The following is a 20,516-nucleotide window of genomic DNA, read 5'->3' as shown; positions in this document are numbered from 1 at the left end:
TATTACATAAAAGAACTGAAATGTATGAAATACACGACATAAAATAACTGAAAAGTCTGAAATCCAACACGTAAATAACTGGAAAGTATGAAATCCATTACATAAAATTTCTGAAATGTCTGAAATCCACGACACACAAAACTGAAATGTCTGAAATCCACGACATAAAATAACCGAAAAGTCTGAAATCCAACACATAAATAACTGAAAAGTATGAAATCCATTACATAAAATTTCTAAAATGTCTGAAATCCTTTGAAATCCACGACATAAAATAACTGAAATGTCTGAAATCCACAACATAAAATAGTTGAAATGTCTGAAATCCACGATATAAAATAACTGAAAAATCTGAAATCTATTGCATAAAATACCTGGAATGTCTGAAATCCACGACATAAAAGAACTGAAATGTCTGAAATCCACGACATAAAATAACTGAAATGTCTGAAATTGATTAAATAAAATACCTGAAATGTCTGAAATCCACGACATAAAATAACTGAAATGTCTTAAATCCACGACATAAAATAACTTAAAAGTCTGAAATCCATTACATAAATAACTGGAAGTTTTGAAATCAAAGACATAAAATGACTAAAATGTCTGAAATCCACGACATAAAATAACTAAAATGTCTTAAATCCGCCCGAGATATGTCTTTCGCTAGTGCACGCAGTTCGAATCGCGATTCATTAGTATATTCCCATTTTGTACCTTTGTTCACCCAAGTACCATCAAATAAACAACATATATTAACGTTTGGACCTGTTAAGATGTTAAAAAGTATACATTAGAAGTCAAATCTGTACAAGTTAAAAAGTTCAAAATGCAATAGAAATAACAGCTATAAAGTTCGAAATTACAGACAACAAATTCAAACTTTTTCCTGGATCCAAAATAAAATGACGAACACAAACTCCTTTTTTCAACAAATCAAACAAATCTCTTACAAAATATCATCGAATTAGGGATCGAAACTTACCCATTTTTCTTCTCTCAAGTGGTTAACTACGTAGAAGGTCCAACAAATTTGAGTTTAAAGGAATTAGGGCGTGGGCATCGTCCGTTCCTGCTTCGTCGTTCCTGCTTGGGCGCTCTGCGTAGCGACGGGGAGGGCTGTACTGACTTGCGATGAAGTGGCTGGCTTGGGCGCTGAGCTTTCGCGTGGGTTTCTTCCGTTCTCGGTGTTTTGGGTTTTGCTCCACGTTTTTGTTTTGATTTTATTGAACGTTACTGAAGAAGAAGGAAAGTAAGGATAAGAGGAGATAGGTTTAATTAAGGGTATTTCTGACTTTTCATAAGTGAAAATGCTTGGTTTTTCTAAGAGTACCAAAACATGGCTTTATTTTCAAATGTGGTGTCACAAAATGCTTGGTTTATCAAGTTTCCCTAATAATTGGGGGGTTTATTTATTTATTTTTTTAAATATATTTTTTTAAATCTTTTTTTTATTAAAATGTAAATATATTTAAGATAAAGAATAACTTGTATAATTGCCCCCTGATTTATGACCTCACTAACAGAAGATGACTTATGATATAGAGTTGAGGTTATTGAACCTCAATATCACGACCGACAAAATTTATGGGCATTCCGTGTATTATAAGCTCACTCCGTCAATTAAATGGCCACATGGTAGTCACATGGTACCAGAGTTAAATGAATTTACGAGAATGTCTTTGGACGAGGTATGAAGTAAAAGAATTGCTTTGATTTTTCATTTTATTTTCTGTTCTCATTTTTATTGAATAAAACCATTCGAAAAAGAGAGAACACTCAAATCGACTGAGCTAGGGTTAGCTTCTTCGATTCAAATTCAAATTCAAAACTTCCGCACGTCTAATTTAGGTGTCGTCGGAATGTAGAGAAGCCATAGCATGTCTAATCGCAAGAAATCCGACGTCGTTGTTGGCGAAACGTCCGTGCGGGAGCCGCCGACATGTTCTTGCGAATTGAAGACTGTGGAGAGGACGTCAAGGACAGGTCATAACCCAGTAAGATGTTTTTTTAGTTGTGCTCTGTATACGGTTAGTGTTGTTTTTTTTTTTCTTCTTAAATTTGTATGTTTGGGTAACATGGATAATTTGTGTGTTTGATTGTGTGAGAATTGTTTGGTTTCTCAGCATAAAAATGATCCAGGTTGCGGATATTTTAGATGGATTGACCCTCCGAGTTGTACCCCATCGACAGATACAATTACAAAAATGATGAACAAAATGAACGAAAATGTTGAATCAGAAGCTGAGAGTCCAACTACCTTCGTTCATACTAGAGAGAATTTGGTCGAATTAGCTAGTGAAGCTTTTCAAATTAAGTTGTTGTTATGTGTAATTGTATTGATTTTGTAACTGTTGTTATTCAAATAAAATGGCAAGTAAAATGTGGTCTGTTTTTTTACTAGGTACCTTATGTAAATTACAGTGTAATGATATATGTATGCGAGTATTCTATGACAGATGTATTTTGAATATGTGTTAATGAAATGTGTTCTAATTAAATTGAGTGGATTTAATAAGACTCGGATAAAAAAAAGAGATAAAAGGAAATAACATATAGAAAAAGACATAACTTGTAATGGCACAAAAAAGTGGATTACAATGTTTCAATGTCACAAAAAAGTGGATTTTAAGCATTTTACAGCTTTTACATACATCAAACTGAAACATCTAGGTAAATTATAGATCAATTCCAATGTTTCAAAATATGAACCCATACTTAGCTTTACAAAGCTATTTTACACAGTTCTAAAATGTTCCAAAAGTGGGTCAGGGCTTTACATATTCATACACACTACAAATTACTCGGTGAACAATCTTCTACGCCCGCGTTGAACTTCATTGTTGGTGTTGACTGTCCTGAGATTCCTAAGTCGAGGGCTCATCTGAAATATCCAAAAACAATGAGTAAGAAGAATTTGCCACCAAACACATATTTGACCATATTTCAATTGAAATGAAATGATCCTAATTTGCTTACCCTGATGTCAATCCTTTGACTTGGTTGACTGGGTGTTGGTTGTGTCGGCTGAGATTGTAGTGGAGGTCCTTCATCATTGTTTCTTCTGCCTTGACTCTTTGTTGGTTGTGTCGGTTGTGATGGTTATCCTTCATCATGACTTCTTCGAGTGGTCCACGCTTGTCTCTATTTTGCAGTTACAGTGTGGGTAGTAAGTAGCACTCAATCTTTGCAACTCAATATTAGAGTATTGAATGTACCTGTTCCTCTTGCTGGCTTCTAAAACACGTACGTGCGTTGTGACCGTCTTTGCCACATTTTGAGCATGCTGTTGCGACGTAGCGTCTTCTCATCTGTGGGGAATATTGTCCACTTGAAGATAATGAACAAATGAGTACTAAATTCGATAATAAGATTACTTTATTAGCATTATATGATTAGTTGGTTGTTTTCTAAACAATTAGAATCAATAACAACTATCTTCCATAGACTCCGTATTAAACTGAGTCACGTGCTGGGCACCTGAGTTCCGGCGGTGAGCTAAAACGAGGTCGATGACTGATATACGCCTAGAAAGCTATATCTAAAGTCATATATGTGGAACACATAGGTGAAGGTTGATCACTATGTGGGAGCATTCTACATTTGTGGTAAGTGTACGACTTGGACATGTCTTGGTTGTAGATGTGTCGTTTAAGGACCGTTACGACACACTAACCGATGCCGCTATGATGGTCACAGTGAGACTTGATCTCAAATTCTGAAGTGATCATGGACACTGAGTCATGTTACCGAGCTCTTTAACTCATTCGCTAAAAGGCTATCCATGCTAATCACAGCTTATGTCTTGGGAGTCTCTCAGAGCATGATTCGAGTGGGAAGTGATTTACAGATACGGAATTCAACCTTCCTGAAAGAAGGTTAATGTTCACTCACCTAAGGGTTGATTCCAGAACCGATAGATTACTAGCACTTTCGAAATAAGTAACGTTCGAAAGAACCTTTCGCTGGGGAAACAACAATGCTTAAGAATGATATGTATCAAGAGAAGTATAACGGAATAAATTGGCTTCTCTCGATACGGGTTGAACCTGGAGGATCTTGATCACGAACTGACTATACCAGTGGACACTCGTCACGATGAGTAAATATAATTCTAGTATTAAAGGAGAGTTCATTTTTGGCTTACAAAGTGGAGTATTTGACCAAAATTAGACGAATCGATGGAAAAAGGGAAAGGACTATTTCGTCTTTTTCATCGGATTTGTTAAGCTTCTATTACTAGGTCCATAATCCCCGATTCGGCTCTGATAAAGGCGGATAAGAACTTTCGTATAATAATGTTTATCATTATTAATCTCACTTGCTGTAATTGTGATTGACAACATTAATTCTGGAAAACGGGTATTCGCATAATTAAATAAATATTTATGGTAGAATTGTTTATTTATTGTTGGATCAAGTAAATAATCAATTATTAATTATTTGTTTGTTGTTGGACCAAGTAAATAAATAATTAATTGGGTTTTAAGCAGTTGGGCCTTGCACAAAATATGAAAATCGGATTTGAGAATTTTGGCATGGGAGTTGCGCAAATTTGCATTGGCCGTGTGCCTAAAATCCGACTTTTATGATATTGGTATTTACCAATATTTTCTCTTTAGTTGTTTAAATAAAGGAGAGAGAATAATATAAGATATTGTCTTTTATTCTCTCCTTATTTAAAGGAAAGTATTTAGGAGAATATATGAGAATATATTTATAGGGAAATAATATATTCTCCTTTATTATCTCACTAAATAAAATATTCTCTATTTAAATAGAGAATAATATCTCATAGATATTGATCTGATGGATGAGAGAAAAAGTAGGATTCACTGTTGAGATCCAATGGCCTATATTAAATCATTTAGTGTGAACACAATAAAATGAAATAATATATTCTAGAAGGTTCCATGAATATCTCATTTTACTACTATATATAGGGGTTCATGAGAAGGCAAAAAGGAGAAGGATTTTGACCTAATAATTTCGTGGCTCTCCTTCTTGGCCGTGCGAAATTTTCTGCCTCTCCCCCTCGGAAATTTGTTTCCATTCTTAGTAAAATAAGAGCGAGATTTGAAACACCACGTTTCTCATCTAGTGTGATAAAGACTGTGCCCACTCATCTTTCTTATTCGTCTCGGAGATTACGTTTCGGAAGACTAAGGTGTCATCCTCAAGTCCTTCATCGAGACGACGCAAGGAGTACGCGATTGGTTTATGAGGGTTCTGTAGCTGAGCCGAAAATAAGTATTCGTTTTTCTTCAAATCGGTTGCTTGATAAATATGCTCTCGTGAATTAAATTAATTAAACATAACTAGATCTTGTTAATTATAACCATAATTTAATTAGCTTATGATCAGCGTAATTAATTATTTTTTCCGCATTAATATGGTTATATGGGAGAATCATCTTTAACGAGTGGTATCAGAGCGCTTGATTCCCCAACATCATCTTTGTTCCACCGCGAGGAATAACCTCATCGTGCTCAACCCTCCTCAATTTTTTGGGTCTACCTGGTTTGACCCTGTCTTCTGGCATCTCCATATGTGTGGATGTTGTTTTGGGCCACTTTTATGGAGGATTGATTGGAAAAATCTTGTGCTTGTATGTCTCTCGGTAACACTCCTTTTTGTACCAATGGGAGACATAATTCAATGGGTCTTCATGTCTTTGCCATATGTAGCTAATGGCGTGTGAGCATGGTATACCTGCAGCAAATTCAATCGTTAAGCTTGATAAGGAAATAGTAGGAATATAAATGGAAGACCGGGTTTACAGCATAAGTGTACCAGACAAATTCCAGCGTCTACATGAGCATGTTTTGTGATCAAGATTCACTTTATACATGCTTCCATACATGTTAGACACTTGATAATCCAAATCACCCTCCCAATGAGTAATATTTTCTGCACTTAGTACCTTGTTGGCTTCAATAACCTTGAAAATGCGTGGTCCAACCTCTGAATTCCGCTTCTCACCGGCAAGTCGTTGCTTGGTGAACATGTGAAGTATATACAGTCTAATGCGCTCAAGCATAGAGAGTTTTGGCATATGTCTAGCCAGCATAATTGCTCGCGTGCCGTTGAAACTCTCACACAAGTTGTTGAGTGCGATCTCGCACTTAGGACCGGTTCTGAAATGACTTCTAGCCCAGTGGTCAATTCCTTTGCTCATAAGCCACTCAAAGCCTCAGGTTCATCGTCTTTGATTACACCCATTTCAGCTTCAAAACGAGCCGTGGAATACGACAACGCCGCGTGCATCATCTTTGTTTTCAGAAACAACCCTTTATGTACCTAGGATGATTAAGTGTATTAAGTGTATTCAAATACAAATAGAATCATTCAGTGTATTCAATGTGTACGAGAAAGAGAAGAAAATTACCTTTGTGAAGTTTTTATGCAAATGCCGTGCACAATGTCTGTGCTCCGCTTGAACAGAGCCTTCTTCCCACATCCCTGATAAAGCTTCTTGTAGCCCTTTTTGCTTATCGGTTATGAATGTCCATTAGTGGCCATTCACAATATGCAAGTCATCTTTGAGAAAGTCCAAGAACCAGGCCCAAGAGGATTTGCATTCAGACTCGACAACAGCATACGCGATCGGAAATATGCCGTTGTTTGCATCAATTCCGATGGCCGTCAACAGTTGATCGGTATAATGACCCTTTATGTGGCAGCCATCAAACCCAATAACAGGCCTACAATATTTAAATCCTTCTTTGCAGCCTTTGAAACACACGTACATCCTTTTAAATACCGGTTTATCGTTCTCACAATTTTCAGTCTGAAACTTGACAGTCCCATAGCCCGTCCCTTCAATTTCCATCAGAGCAAGCTTCTTTGCCCTGTACACTTTCTCCCGATTACACTCAACTAAAAAGTCTCTCTGCAGCTGTTTCATCACATCCCTTGCTGACCATGAATCGGAGTCTTTGAATTGTTGCATGTACGTACGTGACATCCATTTTGCTGTCGCAAACCTGTTCACATTAACCCGTGGGCATGTATGTTCACTCATGTACGTCTTGATTTGGAAAAAACCTGTTTTAACCAACAACTACTCAGTGACTAACTAAAATTCTTCAAATCCAAATCCAAAGACTATAGTATAAACAGTATACTATTCTCAAGCTTACTATGAACATACCTGTTCGCCTCGACAATGAAGCAAAACACGTTCAATTGCAGCTCGGATGCTCACACTCTGCACAGACTCTGTTGTAATCGTTCTTCTTAAAATGAATGGCTTTACCACTGCGTATTGAGTACTCCCTTACGGCTTCCTTGAAGAGCTTGCCGATTTGGAATGTCATACCCAGCTTGAAGACCGGGTTTTTTTAATTCAGATTCTTTAAACTCCACGAAGTAGGGGAGTTTCTTTTTGAAATTCCTCGGGGCACTAGAGCTTTCACCGGGTGGTCTGACCTCCTCTTCAGACGATGAATCTTCAATTCCGATGTACGAATCCATGTCGAAGTCACTGTCATCCGAGTCATCATCTTCATCACTAACGACGTTCATTCCTTTACCTATGTACGCCAGGCCAAGGTCAATAGCATCACCATCAACTTCTACGTCGTCTTCGCTTGCTTCAAAACCAGCATCTTCAATGTCACCCTCGGTATCTTCAACGTCACCCTCAGCATCTTCAAAGTCGTCAAAGCCTTCAAATTCTTCAAGTTGATGTGGCTCAGCAGCTTCATGTGGCTCACCATCTTCATCAGAGCATATGCACTCTAGTTTGTCACACATGGTGGACACTTCATGAAGAATAACGGTCCTGTAGTGTATCCAAGCGTCACCGTCAATAGCTTGTCCAAACAAACCATCGAAATCCTATCTATGTCTACGCTTTCGATGCGCTCTACAGCTCCACCTTCATAGCTCCAATCACGATTAGCCGTTGCAAACAAGAGCGTACCTCCATGGTGAACGTTCAAGACAAAGAAGTTCAATATTTTAACTGCAAAAAAAAAAAAAAAAAAAAAACGAAAGTCGAACAAAGAGCCGTTATTAGTTGAAAGGGATATCACTGCTTCAAAGATCTAACAAATCTCGTACATGAATAGAAAAACAAACCACATAAAAGAACAACAACACAAACCTGGCTTCCATTTAAATATAGCCAACCAACCAACCAATACTAAGCATAAATTTAATCTACCGACATTAAGTACCCACTGTATATTAAAAGGGGACAAAAACCATCGCACACACTAAAACCATAAAAAAAAAAAAAAAACTTCTTTTCATTCGACAAAAGCAGTGTGGTCCCCAACTATATTATCGACTTTAAAAAACACTTAAAAGACACAAAAATGTTCATACCTGTACATTCGTTCTCACTCGGTGGAGACTCCTTCGTCGGAACAGGCGATTTTTGCTTATGTTTTGGTTTTCGAGCTAGCGATTTCTTGGCCGGTGCGGTCGATTTCTTATTCGCACTTGCTTTCCCTTTCGACTTCGAGCGAGAAGATGCCACAGACCTTTGCGCCGGTAACGACTTCCCGGGAGATTTACCTTTCGCCATTACTGGTTTTTCAGTTCTAGGGTTTTACCTCGATGCAATTTGTTATTTTTACATCCGACTGCTTTTATTTTTAATTTACTTACTGTTTTTTTCTTTATTTAATTTACTTTTACACCTCAACTTATTTAATTTAAATGAATAAAGAAACAATTAAATACACTCCCTCATCCGACTACCAAAATAATGATTTTACCTTTATTTACCAGAACACGAGCGTTCCACGTGATTATTTCACTGACGATTGGGCCACTTTTTTGACGGAAGGACCCAACTGCTACTTTTTTATATAGCAGGGGGTTAACAAATAGTTTTAAAAAGATAGGGGGCATTTTGCAGTGAGACCATAAATCAAGGGGGCAATTATACAATTTATTCTAAAATAAAATGAGGAAATCTCATTATAAAAAATATATTTTGACAAATTTATTAGTTATACGAGTTTTTTTTATATACCAAAATAAACCAAATATATTTAATGACACTTTTATTAACATTCACAATGTTTAATGTCCATTCTACCATTTAAATTTAGTTTTTTTTATTTTTTTATTTTTTTTTTCTCTCATTTCTCTATGTTCTTCTCTATGTTCTCTTTCTCTCTCTTCTCTCATCTCGTCTTAAAAAAGATCTATTGTTTTAGTTGTTTCCTTAAATATTTCATACACTTCTTGTAACACCTTTATAGTTTTAAAGATTCAGTACTAAGATAAAAACTGTAAATAAGAACACGGAGGATGGTAACATAGTTCGGCCAAACCGCCTACTTCTAGAGGGACTTAAATTCTAGTGGAAAGAGACAGTAGAATAAGTACATAGTTGGAACACCATGGACGATAACCTTCCAATATATTTAACTTCAAAATTACTCTAGTATATTCTAGCTTAGGCTCCCTTTAAGTTTAAGCTCCCATCATTTTTCACTCACACTCTCTCAATGTATCAACAACCTTTTATAACATGAAGGATTGTTTTACAAGAACAAAGAAACCACAACCAACTCTGTGAAACACACTCTAACAATGAATGTTTAGCACCGAGTACAAAAGACGCACCAACCAATTCTTATGCGGTGAATATACGCTTTTGATTCTATGATGTGTAACCTTACCACGATAGAGAACATTTCCTTTTATAGACACAAGGAAAGAGAATGTCATTGGCTAGGGTTACAAAAACACCTGGAGTGCTCTCATTGGACGATCAGGAAAAAGGTACGTGAAAGCATAAAGCTGTCAGGACATAAACCACGTCACTGAGCTGAAGTAGAAGATAAGCATATGTCCTAGCAAGATGTGTCTAACAACACAGAGAACACTTGTTTTGCGTACACAAAAGCAGCTAATCTCAAAGTAACAATATCATCTACGCTCCTCCCATGATCGGGAGATTTGAGAGCCAAAAAAGAGGTCTAGAATCTGGTTGGGCTCCTATTTCACCGTCGTCGTTGCTACTCGGCCGTATGACACTGTCGTCTTTTGCCTCCGCGGCTCATTGACGTGCATCAATTTCAACGACCTCCTCGACTCCCCTGTTGTCCTCTCCATCTGAAAATGAGTCAACGAGCTCATGTTGCCTTGCTCCTCGGTTTGGGATCTCATCCCACAAAGATCTCTATCTCTACCCCCGCGTCGTCTCCTATTCCCGCAATTCCATCGACGTCGGGTGTCGGGTGTTCACTACTTGTGGGTCTGAGTCGCCGTTGTCAGAGCCCCAACGAGCTTCTGCTTTGCAACTGCCGCCCTTGTTTGGCTCACGAAAGCGATGACTTTCGGCTTCAGATGGTCTCCAACGGTGTTGATTCTCGCCCTCAGGTATTCCTCGCCTTTTGAAAAGTCGTGGGGGAACATGGATTACGTGTGGGTGTAGATATGGTTTTGGGTCATTTTCGAGTATGGTGTTGAATTTTGTTTTTATTTTTAGTTTTTTTCCTTATTTTATATGATAGGAAGTTAAGTTGATATTGTTGTGTTATGTTTTGGATTGGAGACGGGTATGCCGTCGTCTACCTTCCCACTCGGCAAATTCTGTTAGACTTTTGTCTATACAGCTTCGAGACATGTCTTTATCCTGTCAATGGATCGCGGTTGGTTGGATCTCTCCACCATCCATTAAGGGTTGCCGAAAAGGGCATGATTTCTGCTATATAATTATTGTGCATTTGATGCACAAATTGGACTATTTATTATATTTGGTGTTTGTTATGATTGGAATTTCATAACACTGAATAGCCATAAAACACCGAACAAGAATGTTCGAAAGATATGTGAGGAACGATCAGGAGCATGAGGTAAGCTCCAAATATCGAACAACGAAACAATAATATTAGAGAAGCTCTCGGTATGATAAAGACTAGTCGAATGAAAGCTTACAATGGTCATGTATAAGCATAAATAACCCATGATTTGTTATTTGGACTGTTACATCACACGATCAGAACAATTACCAAATAATTTCCGAAGGCGTGAGAACTGATCAACCCACGTTCATACCTGACCCTTGCGTATAAAAAACGAAAAATCTTACAAGAAAATGTTGGATACTCATTCTAACAAAAAACCTCATACGCTGCACTATTTTGTCATCTCTACTTCTTTGTACTTTGAACCCCTTTGTAATTTAAACTTCTTGTATTGAGATTCGTCTAATATAAGAATAATTCAGTCTTTGCATTTAAAATATTATCGAGTATGTTCGGTATAGTCGTGCATTTGTCGAGACAATTGTTGTATCTATTTTCAGACAATTATCAGCGTTAGCAGTAGAAATTTTTCAATTTAAGTTTCTATTATTTTTTGTATAAAGAAATTCTAAAATTCGAATGTCTAAAATTGTATTTGCGGGTGTTATACCCACTTTGTAATAGTTGGCTCCTGTTTTTAAAAAAAAAAGTTAATTGAATTTGTGAACTCCCAAAGATAAAATTAAATTAATGTTGTAATTTATTCGCTCCATGATTTTGTTAATCAAATTTGTGTTTGATTAAATTTAGGGAAAATAACTCATTTATACCATGTGTTTTAGTGAAATGTCGAGTTTAACCCTCGGTTTTCAAAAATGTCGAGTTCATACTCTCTGTTTAACTAAAATGACGAAATTATACCTTTTGTTGAACTAAAATGACGAAATTATACCCTGAAATGAATAACAGCGTCACAACTTTCCCTTTCATTGATATTAACTCTTATATAAGAAAAACCGAATCAAATCTAAATAAGTACCCTAATTTCCAAATTCTCAATTTTGAAATAAAAATAGCCTTAAATTGAAATTAAATAATAAAACTCATACCGCCTAAGAAATGACTTCATTCCGTGTTCGAATTGTAACTCTAAATCTTGGATTCTCTGTTCGAATATGCGATTTTGGTGACTATCAACTATCGATGTTTACCCATTTGCCTCTTTCTGTGAAATTGTATTTGCGGGTGTTATACCCACTTTGTAATAGTTGGCTCCTGTTTTTAAAAAAAAAAAGTTAATTGAATTTGTGAACTCCCAAATCCCAAAGATAAAATTAAATTAATGTTGTAATTTATTCGCTCCATGATTTTGTTAATCAAATTTGTGTTTGATTAAATTTAGGGAAAATAACTCATTTATACCATGTGTTTTAGTGAAATGTCGAGTTTAACCTTCGGTTTTCAAAAATGTCGAGTTCATACTCTCTGTTTAACTAAAATGACGAAATTATACCTTTTGTTTAGCTAAAATGACGAAATTATACCTTTTGTTTAACTAAAATGACGAAATTATACCCTGAAATGAATAACAGCGTCACAAATTTCCCTTTAATTGATATTAACTCTTATATAAGAAAAACCGAATCAAATCTAAATAAGTACCATAATTTCCAAATTCTCAATTTTGAAATAAAAATAGCCTTAAATTGAAATTAAATAATAAAACTCATACCGCCTAAGAAATGACTTCATTCCGTGTTCGAATTGTAACCCTAAATCTTGGATTCTCTGTTCGAATATGCGATTTTGGTGACTATCAACTATCGATGTTTACCCCTTTGTCTCTTTCTATGTTCTTCACGATTAAGGGACTGTTGTTTATTTTTTAGTTTTTAAATAAATTACATATATAGCGCGAATGAATAAAGATAATTGGTATTTGTATTATAAATATTATAGTCAACGTCAATGAAAAGTCAATAAAAAGAATATTTGTGACACTGTTATTTATTTTAGGGTATAATTTCGTCATTTTAATTAAACAGAAGATATGAACTCGACATTTCACTAAAACACAGGGTATAAATGTGTTATTTTTCCATGTGACAGTTTTTTCAACGGTATTCACACTTTAACACAGGGCAGCAAATAACGAAGCCCGAAAGACCGTCTTCCACCAGTCAAAGCCCACGTGTCAAAACACCAAAGCGTACTCTTCTGTCTCACGTCACTCGTGACGACGAATATTAAATACAATTTGACATTACTTACCAACAAAAAGTACAACGCATGCTCATATTTCAAACGCGCAACTCTCTCTCATTGCAATCGACTGGCTAGCGACGTCGTTTCATTGGGGAGTATGAACGCCCACACGTTTTCTCTCTCTTTAAATAGACCAATCCCAAAGACGCCATTTGACCAAGTGACCAAAAGTGAGAGAGCGAACAGTTTCCTCAAAGAGTGGAAAACAGAGAACGTAAAAGGCAGAAGAAGCGAGATTATGGGAAGCGAAGGCGGTCTAAGGAAGCCTCGGTTTCTGTGCCTTCACGGCTTCAGAACCAACGGAGATATTATGAGAAAGCAGATCGGGAAATGGCCGGAATCGGTGCTGAACCGGCTTGACCTCGTTTTTCCCGATGGGCCTTTCCCGGCCCAAGGCAAGTCCGACCTCGAGGGCATTTTCGACCCTCCCTACTACGAGTGGTTCCAATTCAACAAGGTTTGCCTCTTCTTCTTGTTTTCTCTTTATCTTTTTTATTAATCGCGGAAATGAAAATAGGCTCGTTTTTTTTTTTAAATTTTTTTTTAATTTTTTTGTTGCGGAACAGGAATTTAACGAGTACACCAACTTTGAGAAGTGTCTGCAATACATCGAGGATTTGATGATAAAGAACGGACCTTTTGATGGTCTCATTGGATTCTCGCAGGTAAAAGTCTGGATTTGTGTTGTGTGATTCGATTGTTTGACCAACTTATGCTAATTTGGAATATTGGAAAATACAAATACAGGGAGCGATAATATCGGGGGGTTTGCCAGGGCTTCAAGCCGAGGTATGTGCAGTTTTCTTTATTTTTTTAAACTATTTTTTAGGAACTTGATACCGGCCTTTTTTTTTTTTTTTTTTTTTTTTTTTTGTAAATTAATAAAAAATAATGTCACGTTGTGTTGTACTTGTAGGGAGTGGCATTAACGAAGGTTCCGAAAATAAAAAGCTTAATAATAATTGGAGGAGCACAGTTCAAGTCACTTGTGGTGGCTGAGAAAGCTTACGCGTCTCCAATTCAATGCCCTTCACTTCATTTTTTAGGTACATATCTCTGCCTTCTTTTCTCCATCATTTGTTTTATTTTATCTATAATTTATCAAGGTAAAATCACTATACGCCATGTTATACACATGTGACCGGGACAAATTTATGGTGTTTTTTCATTAGGGAGCTAATATAAACGAATTATTTAAAACATATATAGTTAGTTATGCATACAAAAATAAAAAACAAGTTTGAAAGGTGGCGTTCGTCCCTGCATATATATTTTTTTTTTAAGACAACTTAGCTGCAGTGAGGATTGAACCCACGACCTCCACAGGAGGTGGTGTGCAATTACCACTAGGCTATCCTAGGTACCACATATTTTAGGATTATTAAGAGTACCTAAAAGTTCTTAAGATTTTATTTGAAACTTATAATTTGATGAAAAGGACATGTTTGCTTTTTGTGTGTGTTTAATTTATTACGTCAAATATTTATTAAACAAAAAAATAAAAAAAAAATTGGCACATGTGATACATTAGAATATCTACGTAACCATAAGGCTTTATTAGAGAGTAATTTTTCGTATATTATGATATATTTAGAATAACATCTGAAATCAAACCAGAGGTCTTCTAAATATCTATCATTTTATGCATAAAAATAGATCATAATTGACGTTGTATTATTCGATCCACGCATTTCTTTTATTGTAGTATTGAAGTTCTTGGTAAAGCGTGTTGTTGAATTGGAGGCCAAGCCGATTATCTACTTTATTTGGGTGTAAAATTTATATCATTTTCGTATTAAGGGTTAGAGGAGAGGTGGTCTTTTTATGCACTACTATTATATATCACTGTCCAATAATGGTTTTTGTAAGACCAGTTTCCTTTTTACTAATATTTACGTGACGTCTATGAATTTATTTGTTAGCGATGGGTTTTTTTTTTTTTTTTTTTTTTTTTTTTTTTTTTTTTTTTTTTCTTTCTCAAATTGGACTAGTTGCTTCATTAGGCAGTGGGTTCTCAAAATCTAACAGTGAATGGTTTGTTTGTTTTATTATGTTTTGTAGGAGAGACTGACTTTTTGAAGCCGTATGGACTTGAGCTTTTGAAGTGTTGTGTAGATCCGGTTGTGATTCATCACCCCAAGGGACACACGGTCCCAAGACTAGGTAATTAAGCTTATAATAATAATAATCATACTTTCACGGCTTTAAACACAAAAGCAAAGTTAATGTATATATATAATTATTGGGCTCGTTAAATGACATTTATACAATGATCTTTTTGTTGTTTATTTTCCAGATGAAAAGAGTTTGCCCACAATGATGAACTTTCTTGAAAAGGTTGAGAAGTGCTTGTCGGAGGAAGAAGAATAGAGTTGCAAGGAAATGAGTGTGTTGGTCATTATACGATTATCCCTTCATATTTAATAAATTTTTAATCCGTTGTTTAATATGAGGGGGATATGTGGAAACTTTAATAATCCGTTTATCATGAACACAAACTTTACAAAAGTGGAATATATGTGAGCGATCAAATAAGATATCTATGGTTTCAACTCGTCAATTCAAAATTCGTATGGGGTTCGTGAAGTATCTTCGAATCTAACCACGAAAATCTTATGGATCATTCTTGAATATAACTTCATTTAAGAAATCGATCACTGTTGTCAACACCTGGAAATTGTCTGATCATCATGGAAGATTGTTTTTATAACGAGTCAGACTTTGGAATGAGTAAAAACCTAATCATAAAGGTGTATTAGCCGGCTAAAAATATCTACCCTTATTTGTGGTATCTAACTTGGTATAATGGTAATTCTGCATCACCTTTAAAGTAGATGTTGTTGGTTCAATCCTCACTTGTAGTAAATGCCGTGTTAAAAAAAATATCCACCCTTATTACAAACCCAATGTTGGAATAATGTGAAGAAATTTTTAATAATAAAGAATATTTATTATCTTGTGGGTGGATGATTTTTGGCAATGTTTTGAATGAAGTCTACTCAATTGAATTGAGTAATTCTTGGGAATTATTATTGCTTGCGGAAAGGGGTGTAATATCGATTATAAGTTTGCCAAAATTATAATTATTAGGAATGAAAAATGATGCTCAAAGTATGCTTGAAGAAACATATTAATTGTGGGGAGTTTTTCAAAACTAGGAGTAAAAAAAAATGCAAATGACTTTTTTGGATTTTTTTTTAAAGGTCACAGATAGGACCTCTGACACTTTTTTCATTTATTTAATTACCATTATATCCTTATTTTCACCTTTTGTAAATGTCAATGTCTCATGGACCCCACTCTCACCTACTCCCCTCTTTCTCTATTCTTTGTCATTATATGTTATAATAAAGTACACATAAATAATTTAAAAAAATAGATACATTTTTTTTTATTTTTATGAAATTAGTTCGATTTATTTATTTATTTTTTTTTAATGACTTCCATGAAAATAATAAAGTATACACATAAATAATTAATAAATTAGACACATTTTTTATTTTTATGAAATTAGTTTGATTTTATTCCATGAAAATATTAAAGTACACACATAAATAATTAATAAATTAGACATTTTTTTTTTATTTTTATGAAATTAGTTTGATTTAGCTTCCATGAAAATAATAATGTACACACATAAATAATTAATAAATTAGACACATATTTATTTTTATTTTATGAAATTAGTTTGATTTAATTCCATGAAAATAATAAAGTACACACATAAATATAATGTGGAAAATAAAAATATAAAAATATAATGTGTAAATAATGTGTCATGTATTGTGAAGTGTTGTTGACACACATTAATTTTTACAATTTCATCATTTCAAATGGGAAAAGAATGTTAATAGTCTAAACATATGAACATAGGTGAATGATGTTTATTTACCTAGAAGATTATGAGAAAATAATGTGTCCTGTATTGTGAAATGTTGTTGACACACATTAATTTGTACAATTTCATCATTTCGAATGGAAAAACAATATCAAGTAGTCTAAACATATGAACATATGTTAATGAGGTTTAACGTCATGTCGTCCGACATGTCGTTTTCCCCTCTAACTTATCCTTAACGTGGAAATTGATTGATAACTCATGTATTAGCGTTGTTAGTCCTCCAAATCAACTCATTTAACAGTCTAGAAGCAAGTTTATGAGGACCAAACGAGATCAAATGAATGAAAGAGAGCATGTTTCATGTATTTGACACGTATATCTTGGAATTCGTGACTTCTATGTCACAAAAATGAGGATTTCGTGACTTTCCATTCACGAAAAATGGGAATTTCGTGACTATCCTGTCACGAAAAATGGAGATTTCGTGACGTATCTATCACAAAACAAACTCTTCAAGTCACGAAACGTTTTCATGACATTTCAGTCACGAAATTGGATACTTTGATGAAATTTAATGAGAAATGTCTCTTTTATTTCATTAAATACGTCTTAAAGGACCAATGGTTGTAACAAATTTAAAAATAAAAAAATTAAAAAAATACATGGTAAGTCAAACTCTACATACTTAGAAGATCATGATGAAAGAATGTGTCATGTATTGTGAAGTGTTGTTGACATACATTAATTTGTACTATTTCATCATTTCAAATGGGAAAAGAATGTTAATAATCTAAACATATGAACATAGGTGATGATGTTTAACGTCATGTTATCCGTTATGTCGATTTCCCGTCTAACTTCTCTTTAATGTGTGGATTTTATTGATAACACATGTAGTAGGATTGTTAGTCCTCCCAAATTCACTCATTTAACAGTTTAGAAGCAAGTTTATGAGGACCAAACGAGATCAAAGGATCGAAAAAGAGCATGTTTCACGTAATTGGCTCGGATTTCGTGACTTCTCTTCTACGAAATTCTGAGAATTCGTGACGTATTTATCACGAAAATGGGAATTCGTGACCTTTATGTCACGAAAAATTAGAATTTCGTGACTCCTATATCACGAAAAATGGAGATTTCGTGACTTATTTGTCACAAAAAATGGGGATTGCGTGACTTATCTGTCATGAAAAATGGGACTTCGTGACTTTTAGTCACGAAAAATGAGGATTTCATGACTTCTATATCACGAGAATTTGGAATTTTGTGACGTATGTGTCACAAAACAAACTCTTCAAGTTACGAAACAGTACGTTTTTGTGACATTTCAGTCACGAAATTTAATACTTTAATGGATTTTTTTTTTTGAGTAAACGTGGGCGGCACCACGGGAAAAATTCATTAAACACCCTCACTTATGGCGGAGGAAAACCGTGGTTACAATAACGGGGCTTGGTCGTTAAGCACCTCACGCATGGCGCAAGGAGGGACAAGCCCCTCCCAACGCACATCCGAGCCTATAACAAGAGCGTAACGACCAAGGTTGTGGGCAGCCTTATTACAAGAACGAGAGATAAAAACAACGGAAAAGGTAGTAAACCACCCCGCACTAACCTTAATATCCTCAATAATCGTACCCAACTCCGTAGGGGGGACCGTCTCACTATTCAACGTAGAAACCACAGCGAGGCAATCAGATTGGACGGTGACATTTTTCCAGCCAAGATCCATAGCAAGAGTCATACCTCGGAGGATGGCGGTAGCTTCGGCGAGGGGAGGGGAATTTAATGAGAAATCTCTCTTTTATTTCATTAAATACGTAAATAGACACATTTTTTATTTTTTGAAATAATTTTGTGTTAATTTCCATGAAAATAATAAAGTACACACATATATAATTAATAAAATGGACACATTTTTTATTTTTATGAAATTAGTTTTTAATAAATAATAACACGAAACAATAAAATTTTGTGACTTTCCTGCCACTAAACAAATGGATTCGTGACTTTCCTGTCACGAAAAATAGGGATTTCGTGACTTTTTTGTCACGAAAAATTGGGATTTTATGAATTTCCTGTCACGAAACATTGGGATTTCGTGATGTAGCTGTCACGAAAAAAACTCTTCAAGTCACGAAACAGTACGTTATCGTGACATTTCAGTCACGCAATTGGATACTTTTATGGAATTTAAAGAGAAATCTCTCTTTTATTTCATTAAATACGTGTTCGGAGACCAATGGTTCTTATAAATATAAAAATTAAAAAATTGAAAAAATACATTGTAAGTCAAGCTCTACTTACCTATAAGATCTTGAGGAAAGAATGTATCTTGTACACTGTGAAGTGTTGTTGACATACATTAATTTGTATCATTTTATCATTTCAAATGGGAAAAGAATGTCAAGTAGTCTAAACATATGATTATAAATTAATTAGGTTTAACGTCATGTCGTCCGACATGTCGTTTTCTCCTCTAACTTATCTTTAATGTGAGAATTTATTGATAATTCATGTATTAGCGTTGTTAGTCCTCCAAATCAACTCATTTAACAGTGTAGAAGAAAGTTTATGAGGACCGAACGAGTTCAAAGGAGCAAAAGAGAGCACGTTTCACGTAATTGACTGGGAATTCGTGACGTCTTTGTCACGAAAAAATGGAAATTCGTGACTTCTACGTCACAAAAAATTAGAATTTCGTGACTTCTATATCACAAAATATTGGGATGTCGTGACTTATTTGTCACGAAAAATGGAGATTTTGTGACCTTCCTGTCACGAAACATTGGGATTTCGTGACGTAGCTGTCACAAAAAAAACTCTTCAAGTCACGAAACAGTACGTTTTCATGACATTTCAGTGCTATTGCTACCATACATAAGTCACGAAAACGACTCCAATTTTTTGAAATAAGCTTTCTTTCGCTGTTTTTATTTCATTTGTGACGTAAATACATGCTTCCAGACTGTTCAATGAGTGAATTTTAGAATATCAACCCTATAATATATGATAAATCAAACTTAAGATTAAAGAGAAGTTTGATGCATTTAAAGGATTGCTTGGATCACGAGACAACGACATGGAGTAATTTTTACAATGTTTTAAATACCTAAATTACAAAGTTTATGAGTTTAGACTATATCTTATTATGTAAATTTTAAAATGATAACATTAGACGAATAAATGTTTGAACAAAACTTTGTAAGACATAACATCATGATCTTCTATGTAGAGGCTGACTTACAATGTTTTTGTTTTAATTTTTTTTATAACAACCACTGGTCTCCTATAAAGTACTTAACGAATAAACAAGTGATTTTTTTTTCCTAAATTCCCTAAAAGAGCCCCATTTCGTGACTCTGAAGTCACGAAACAATTCTATTTCGTGACTATAATAGACTTGTTTTGTGACAAAGTTCTCGCGTTCCGTGACCAAAGTTGCCACGAAAGTCTCAAATTTCGTGACACAGAGGGTCACGAAAGTCCCAAATTTCGTGACATAGAGGTCACGAATGTCTAGAATTTTGTGACACAACAGTCACGAAAGTCCAAAATTTCGTGACACATAAGTCACGCAAACGACCCCAATTTTGATAAACAAGCTTACTTTCGCTGCTTTTATCTCATTTGTGACGTAAATACATGTGTTTAGGCTATATGATATTCTTTAAATTTTAAAATGAAAACATTATC

General features: G+C 35.0%; 1 protein-coding gene across 1 annotated transcript; it reads left to right on the top strand.

Annotated features, from left to right (window-relative positions):
• The first annotated feature begins 13,116 nt into the window (after positions 1-13,116).
• Positions 13,117-15,569, top strand: LOC149390667 (uncharacterized). The gene is made up of 6 exons (XM_089620794.1): positions 13,117-13,437; positions 13,547-13,645; positions 13,728-13,769; positions 13,897-14,026; positions 15,042-15,143; positions 15,277-15,569. The coding sequence occupies exons 1-6, from the start codon at positions 13,219-13,221 to the stop codon at positions 15,348-15,350; spliced, it is 666 nt and encodes a 221-aa protein (XP_089476920.1). The 5' UTR covers positions 13,117-13,218; the 3' UTR covers positions 15,351-15,569.
• Positions 15,570-20,516: the final 4,947 nt, after the last annotated feature.

This window comes from Urtica dioica, chromosome 7 (assembly GCF_054948205.1).
Source record: "Urtica dioica subsp. dioica isolate 48M chromosome 7, U.dioica_male_clone48M_v1_H2, whole genome shotgun sequence".
Classification (NCBI taxonomy): domain Eukaryota; kingdom Viridiplantae; phylum Streptophyta; class Magnoliopsida; order Rosales; family Urticaceae; genus Urtica; species Urtica dioica.
Note: the sequence above shows the minus strand (reverse complement) of the source record. Positions and strands in the feature narration are given on the sequence as shown.

Excerpts from the sequence above, each read along its gene's own strand:
- LOC149390667 (XM_089620794.1), top strand. The coding sequence starts at position 13,219 with ATGGGAAGCGAAGGCGGTCTAAGGAAGCCTCGGTTTCTGTGCCTTCAC. Across the intron at positions 13,646-13,727 it reads GTCTCATTGGATTCTCGCAG|GGAGCGATAATATCGGGGGG; the intron begins GTAAAAGTCTGG and ends ATACAAATACAG. Across the intron at positions 14,027-15,041 it reads CCCTTCACTTCATTTTTTAG|GAGAGACTGACTTTTTGAAG; the intron begins GTACATATCTCT and ends TATGTTTTGTAG.